Raw genomic sequence first — 7,857 nt, forward strand, 5'->3', positions numbered from 1 at the left:
GTTGTAGTGAGCTGCAAGTACAAATTGCATCAACTTCGGTATTAAATTCTATGCAGTTGAATGAAAACGTGGAGATTGAGACTGATAGTTCAGAAAATGATGAAATATCTGACACGAAAACAAGTGTTGAACAAGAAGAAACACAATTGTCACCATTAAAAAAAAAAAAGCGAGGAAAAATAAATTTCATTACACAAAAATTAGCTGGGGCTTTGGATAGGTGCAAATTAAGTATTCGTGACTCAGTTTACGTTTTACAAGCAACATTAGAAGCATTAGGATTCGACAACGATGATTATATAATTAATTCAACTTCTATTCATAGAGCACGAGAAATGCACCGTTGTGAACGTGCTAAAATGATAAAATCACGGTTTCAAGAATCTCGCCCAAGTTATGTTATAGTTCACTGGGATGGAAAATTATTACCTAATGTCCACGTAAAAAATACAACAGTTGAACGACTTCCAATTATTGTAACTAGTAAAAATATTGAACAAATCATCGGAGTTCCAATACTTCAGAGGTCAACCGGTGAAGAACAAGCGACCGCTGTATATAATGCTTTAGATGAATGGGGTTTATTAGATGTTGTGCAAGGTTTATGTTGTGATACTACTTCATCAAATACAGGCTGTTTGAATGGAGCATGTATTCGTATTGAACAAAAATTAGACAAAGATTTACTCTACCTCCCATGCAGACACCACATATACGAGTTGGTGTTAAGAAGTGTTTTTGAAACTAAAATACCACAAGTAACTACGAGCCCATGTATTCCATTATTCAAAAATTTTCAAAAAAAATGGATTGATATTGATTCTAGTAAATTTATAAGTGGATTAGAAGATCAATATTGTAGTAGTGCCATAGCAAATATTAGAGAAGATATTATTAATTTTGTACGAAGTCAATTAGAAATAAAAAATTCTCGCGATGATTACATTGAGTTTTTAGAATTGGTACTAATATTTATTGGTGGAAATTTTGAAAAAAAAACTAAAATTCATCCACCGGGTGCAATGCATCAAGCTCGATGGATGGCTCGAGCAATCTATTGCTTGAAAATATTTATATTTAGGCATCAGTATCATATATCTACCACTGAGAAAAAAGCAATTGGGGAAGTTTGTATTTTCATTGTTACATTTTATGTCAAAGCGTGGTTTACTTGTACATTGCCAATAAAAGCTCCAAACCTAGATTTACAATTTATTAAATCTTTAAAATCCTACGAAATAGTTGATAGTCAAATCTCTACAGCCGCTATCAAAAAAATATGTAATCACTTGTGGTATTTATCTGAAGAAGCTGCTGCCCTATCGTTTTTCGACGAATCGATACCTTTTGAAACAAAACATTTAATGGTAGAAGCTCTTAAGAAAAAATCATCCATTAATTCGACTAAACGACTTACACTTCAACCATATCAGATAGATGAAAAATTTAATGGTGAGTACATTATTTAAAATAATGACATTAATAGAAAGTAAATAATAATAATAATAATAATACAAACTAATACAATTTATTTTTGAAATTATTTTTTATATTTTACAGAAATGAATATTGATAAATTTATTTCAGAAAATAGCTTAAAACTATTCACCAGATTTGGTATCGATACAAGTTTTTTACAATACGATCCTAAATCGTGGGATAACCATATCAGTTTTGTTAATGGCAAAGAATTAATAAAATCTCTAAAAATAGTCAATGATACAGCTGAGAGGGGCGTGAAATTAATGGCAGAATTTAATGAAGCGTTAAGGTCCGCTCAAACCGAAGCGGTAGCGGTGGCGGTAGCGGCAGCGAAATTTAATGTCCATACGTTTTAATACGAACGCACTCACTATCGCGAAATTAATACCGCGGCGAAAATATTACCGCAAGATTGAGCGCGATATTTTTATTTTTCGCTGCAGACACTATATTTTTCGCTTACCGCTACGATAATCAGTTGTAAATTCCCAACTAGTTATCTACATTATAAGTTATATTATATATTATATAGTTATATAGTTATATTATATTATAGTTATCATTATAAGTTATCTACATTTTATTATTAATATATTAATATCTATAGAAAGATTATCATTACATTGTATGATATATTTTGACTTTACATTCAAACACATATCTATTCATCGTACGTATCATTGCAGTTGAATCTAACGTCGTGGTGTTTGAATGTATGAACGATTGTCTTGTTTAAAATTTATTATAAAAATTATAATAAATAATAATAATTATAAATAAATAAATATTATATTATAAATAATTATTTAATAAAAATGACCAATAAAGTTGAACAGTTAATAGCTATTGTTAAAGAATATCCCATAATATATAATATGACACTTCCAGAATTCAAGGATACGAGAAAAAAAGATTATATTTGGGATCACGAAATAAGTGTTAAAATGAACGGTGAAAGCGGTAAGTAAAATAAAATTAATCTATAAAAATACAAGTCATTATAATAATAGTTATAAATATTAGTTATGATAAAAAAATGAATCATTATTTATTCATCATTAAAATACTCAACAAAACATTCTCGCACTCGAAAAGCTTCAATTGTACACCTTCTAGGATTATTTGCAATGTTATTCCGTAGTAAAAACGGTTCTTCATCGGCTTCAAGCTCATTGTCGTATATATTACAATTTTGGACTCTCAAATAATTATGTAGTATACATGTTGCCATAATAACCTTTTTTACAGTTGTTTCTTGCATTTCCATTGGCCTCTCAAATACCCTCCATTTCTTCGCTAAAATTCCAAATGCATTCTCTACTACTCTTCGTGCCCGGCATAATCTATAATTGTAAGTATCCTTTTTTCTATCATTTCGTGATTGTCGTCTAGGAAATGGTTTCATTAGATAAGTTTTTAATGAAAACGCTTCATCGCCTATAATAACCATAGGCGATTTTTCAACTTTACCGGGCAAAGGTTTATCTTCAGGTACATTCAACATTCCAGCTTCTAATCGTTTACCCATAATAGATTCTTCCAATATTCCCCCGTCAGAGTTTCGTCCATATCCACCGACATCTATACAAATAAACTTATAGTCTGGGTCCACAATTGCCATTAATACGACTGAAAATTTTTTTAAATAACAAAAGTTTCTTGTTCCACTATTATTAGGACATTTAATTGTTACGTGTTTCCCATCTACACTTCCAATACAATTAGGAAATTGCCATTTTTCAAAAAAACCTAGCGCTGATTTTGTCCAAATTTCCTCAGTAGGTTCCGGCATATATATAGGACCCATGTGTTTAATAATAGCTTCACATACCTCTATGACGATTTGACCTACTGTTGTAAATCCTACCCTATAACTATGACCAATTGTCTTATATGAATCACCCGTTGCAAAAAATCTGTAAATAATAATAAAATAATAGATAATTATAAATATATAATAATAATAAAATACTTTTTTAGGAGATGTATTAAAATCGAAGTGGAAAAACCTACGTGATACGTATCAAAAGCATTTGAGAGCTAACAAAACATCTACGGGCCAAAGTGTAAATGGGACCAAAAATAAAAACCTCTCTGCTTATAAAAAGTGGCAGTGGGCGTCTCATATGGAATATTTGAAAGAACATATGAGTTTTGCCGAGTAATTAACTATTTTATTATTTTTATTTGAATATAAATTAATCGTAATTTTTTTTTTTCAAACTGAAAGAACTATATCCAACGTCCACGAACCTGCTCAAGACCAAGATAATGATACTAACGATTTGTTAAATTGCACCGCATCTACTTTTGAACAAAACGAAGTTGTACTTTCTGGGTCTCCTAAAAATCCTCGTAAAAAGTTCAGAGATCTAAGTCAAAAAAATATTGGAAATGATTCGCAATGTTCCAATATTGACAAAGTATTAGAGCACTTTCAAAACAAAAGCAAAACCTCGCATAATGCTATGGATGGTATTGAACTATTAATGATGGGCCACGCAAAAACTATAAAAACTTTTTCAGCTAGACGGCAAGCAATAGCTAAAAACAAAATAGCTAAATTGATCGGGGAACTAGAGTTGGAACAAATCGATGAAGACACAACAACATCATCTTCGTCTCAGTCGTCTCACTATAGCATGCCATCAGTGACTCCAACTAGTCCGACGTCGTCGATTATCAGAAATTATGATAGTGCTGACAATTTGGATGCAATGTACTATCAGTTATAGTCAATTTTATTTTTTATTTATTCAAATCGACGAGTGTAAAAAAGGAACATGTATCTATATAAAATTTAATATTTTTTTTTGTTTTAAATAGTATGACTATATTTTCTAATAATTAGATATACACACTAAACATTTTATATATTATAATATAATATTATTGTAGTATTTATAATTTATATATTATTACCTACCTTAAAGCAATAGCGAGACGTTCTGGTGGAGGTATTGGCACACGAAAATGAGTTGTTTCTTTACGTATATCTTCATTAATAAAATTTAAAATTTCATCAAAACAATTTGATGTCATTCGAAAATAAATAAAAAAACGTTTTGCATCATTTCGTAATTGAGGCATTAAATGATTAAATTCACCTAAACTTTCTCTTTGGTTATTAATTTCATGAACCCATTTTCGTCTTTTACGTCTAAAAATTAAATATTACATGGTTTTTTTTATTATATGTTATTGTAACAGCCCAAACCAAATTTAAAAACAATTGTAAATATTATAAGCATATGGTACCTTTTTTGTTCTTCGTCATCCATTACAGCTGCTAACAGTAATAAATCTTCTTCATCTGAACTTGAGTTTTCATAATATATATCCATGGTATAGTAAAAATTAAAAAAAAAATATAGCAATTTGTTGTTTTGTACTTTAAAATATTAATATTAATAAATAAAAATATAATAATTACTAAAATACATGTACGCGCATGGGTGTCACAATGTCGACTAGTAACTTTCGGCGAAATATTTCGCTCTCCGGTTTGGTTAGATCAGCGGTATTTAAAAAGCGATAAATACCGCTGAAGTTACCGCCACCGCTACCGCTTCAGTTTGAGCGGACCTTTAACAGTCAACGAAGAACAAAAACCATATGTATTACAATGTGTTCAAGAACACAGACAAATGTATCCAAATTGTAAAAAGGAAACATTAAAAAAATTATATTAATTTAAATCGTTAATTATATACTTCAATAAATAAAAATATTTCATAATACATTAACTCTGATGAATATTTACCATTAATAATAATATATTTAATGTTTATATAGTTTTAACAGTAAAAATTTTGAGAATACGGTATTTTTATACATTTAAGTCAATATATCTCATGAACAGTAGACGGTATTAAAATCTTGTTAAGACATAATTTATAGACAATTTTGTACTATTTAAAACATATTATATAAATGATTTCGATTTACTCAACGATTTGCAAAATATTTAAAAAAATATAAAAAATTCTCATAAATATTCAAAAACTGAATTAATTCAAACTTTAGGAACAATTCGGCACGGGTTAACCTAGTTTGATTGCCTCAAAATTTTTCGTAATTCATTATTATATGCATACACACGTTTTTAGGGGGTGAGCCCAAAAAAATGTTGCTATTTTTTTTTCATCATCTATAGCTAAGGAACATCCTAATATATATATACAAACCTATTTATTTTTATTTTTATTTTTTTTCTTATTTTTATAATTGACTGTAATTTTAAATTAAATTTTTTGCTACTCATATAAAATATTTAAATATAATTGTTTTTACGAGATACCTAATAATTTTATTGTATTATCACTTGAATTAATATTGTTTTAATAATTTGTATTCGAAGCAGTGGCGTAGCGAACTTTAATTCATATGGAAGCCAAACAATTATTTTCTGGTAGCCGCTTCGTTCAGTTGCATTGCTGTTATTGGGAAAATATCATACCTTTAATGCACATTGCAAAAATTAATACTAAAAGTGTAGCACGTTGACCTTTTATCTGAAAAGTCAGAATAAAATGTTATATATTAGCGAAATAGATCGTTAAAAGATTTGCGTGATATAAAATCTAATTTATTTCTGTCATCAAGACACTACAACTGATGCTATCAAATAAAGAGCAATTTACATTTTGATGAGATATGTTAATAGAACGGGAATATTGAAGAAAGATTGGTTGCGTTAGTAGTCACGCAGATTCGTTACTGCGCATGGTTTATTGAGTATTTTGCAATATCACTGTAGAAGTATGAAATTGACTGGAAAAAGATTATGTGCTCTAGGCTATGATAGGTGCCTTCAATGCAGGGGTAAATATTCAGGGTTGAAAACGTTCATACAGGTAATCCCAATCATTGTATGTTTATGTATCTGCACATTTCTCATTTGGTGAATATTTGACACTTGTGATTGTTGCATGGTAACTAAAGGTTTTGGAGATATTAGAGCATTGGTTGAATTCACATGCGAGCAGGAAGAAGGACTGCTGTAGTTTTATTGATGTCACAAGCAATTTACTATCCAACGCAACGTATAGAACCAACACGTTTTCAAATACTAGATGGACTTCTCCGACAGAGTGATTGGTGTTTATGAAAATATGCAGCTCTACTAAGCACTAAATTTCATTGCTTCTGCAAATGATTCTGACAGAATACTTCTTCAACTGCCAAAGTTTAATTTTGAGATATTTCCTTATAATTTTGTATCTAGCCATGGTTTATAAGACAAATTTTGCCTAGCCTCCATTATCAAATTATCACGTCAAATCAATTGATTTATAAAAGTAAGCTAAATTGGTCGATACGAAAAACGATTGAAGACCTGGTAGACTGACGGTAATGCGCTTGAAAATGATAAGTACAATGACAATTTGCATTGATCATAGAATTATTGAACAAGAACTTCAAAAATAAGACACGAAAAAGCTATGCCTGGGGTTATCAGGTGATGACGATTCTCCATCAAGCTAGAATAATTTTAAACGGGATGTATATTAAATGAGATAAGTATTAGTATATCATTTATAAATTCACTTGATTCTAGATTTAAGACTCTCGTGAGGTTGTATGATAGATTTGAGCCTCTATCTCCAGAACGTCTTATATCTTACAGAAAATGTGGTGGTAAAAAGTTTACCTGATGATGCATTTCAAAGTGTATCAAAATGGATTAAAGTATTGATTTAAATAAACTAAAGTAGAATATTTAGCTTTTAGTAGTAGCTAAATGAGACTAATTGATGGATTGGGACAAAGCAACTACACAATAGTACAAGCACTTTAAATACCCGCATGAGATGAGATGATTCTGAAAATACTTTACTGAAAAAGTGAGAGCAAGATGAAGAGTAGAGAGTAATGTGACGTTGGAAAAATGACTTCATAAGTATCAAGCCATGATTTAATGAACAGCATTTCCAATTTAGCCACTATAAATCGCGGAACCTATTCCGCGTCATCAGCATCAAGCTGTAGTAGTTTTTCAAAGGTAATATACAAATTTTTAAACTCTTTTTCTACAAAATTACATTCTTGATAATGTTCTCAACTATATTTTAACATTTTATATTATTTCAAGGTGAAACTTATAAAACACGTCTTCGATCTACAGTTGGCCAGAATAGACTTGAAAGCTTAGTACTTTTAAGTACTGAAAAAGATATAACTATCGATTACAATGAGGCTATTGATAAGTTTGCGTTAACATCTGATTTATTGACAAAGAATTAATGTTTAAATAATTAAAAAGTTCCTGAAAAAATGTTATAATTGGATTGACTTTATTTTGAGTATTACCCCCTCCTATTTAAGCATTGTATCATATACACCGCTTAGGTGGTGGGGTGGGTCCTCTTTCAT

At 29.9% G+C, this 7,857-nt stretch overlaps 2 protein-coding genes across 2 annotated transcripts; one reads left to right on the plus strand and one right to left on the minus strand.

The window, feature by feature from the left end:
* The first annotated feature begins 1,364 nt into the window (after window positions 1-1,364).
* On the plus strand, window positions 1,365-5,174 carry LOC112593356. Its single transcript, XM_025337742.1, has 3 exons — window positions 1,365-1,452; window positions 1,561-1,765; window positions 5,063-5,174. The coding sequence occupies exons 1-3, from the start codon at window positions 1,365-1,367 to the stop codon at window positions 5,172-5,174; spliced, it is 405 nt and encodes a 134-aa protein (XP_025193527.1).
* On the minus strand, window positions 4,405-4,826 carry LOC112593357. The gene is made up of 2 exons (XM_025337743.1): window positions 4,741-4,826; window positions 4,405-4,642 (listed from the first exon to the last, which is right to left on the minus strand). Exons 1-2 carry the CDS (start codon window positions 4,824-4,826, stop codon window positions 4,405-4,407), a joined length of 324 nt encoding a protein of 107 aa, XP_025193528.1.
* Window positions 5,175-7,857: the final 2,683 nt, after the last annotated feature.

This window comes from Melanaphis sacchari, unplaced genomic scaffold (genome assembly GCF_002803265.2).
Source record: "Melanaphis sacchari strain LSU unplaced genomic scaffold, SCAv2.0 Contig2000_pilon_pilon, whole genome shotgun sequence".
In the NCBI taxonomy this organism is placed as follows: Eukaryota; Metazoa; Arthropoda; class Insecta; order Hemiptera; family Aphididae; genus Melanaphis; species Melanaphis sacchari.

What these genes read in the sequence shown, in the direction of transcription:
- LOC112593356 (XM_025337742.1), top strand. Translation starts at nt 1,365, where the DNA reads ATGGTAGAAGCTCTTAAGAAAAAATCATCCATTAATTCGACTAAACGA. An exon ending in GATAGATGAAAAATTTAATG is followed by an intron (nt 1,453 to 1,560) that starts GTGAGTACATTA and finishes TATATTTTACAG; the next exon opens with AAATGAATATTGATAAATTT. An exon ending in ATGGCAGAATTTAATGAAGC is followed by an intron (nt 1,766 to 5,062) that starts GTTAAGGTCCGC and finishes CTTCAGTTTGAG; the next exon opens with CGGACCTTTAACAGTCAACG.
- LOC112593357 (XM_025337743.1), bottom strand. Translation starts at nt 4,826, where the DNA reads ATGGATATATATTATGAAAACTCAAGTTCAGATGAAGAAGATTTATTA. An exon ending in GATGACGAAGAACAAAAAAG is followed by an intron (nt 4,643 to 4,740) that starts GTACCATATGCT and finishes TTTAATTTTTAG; the next exon opens with ACGTAAAAGACGAAAATGGG.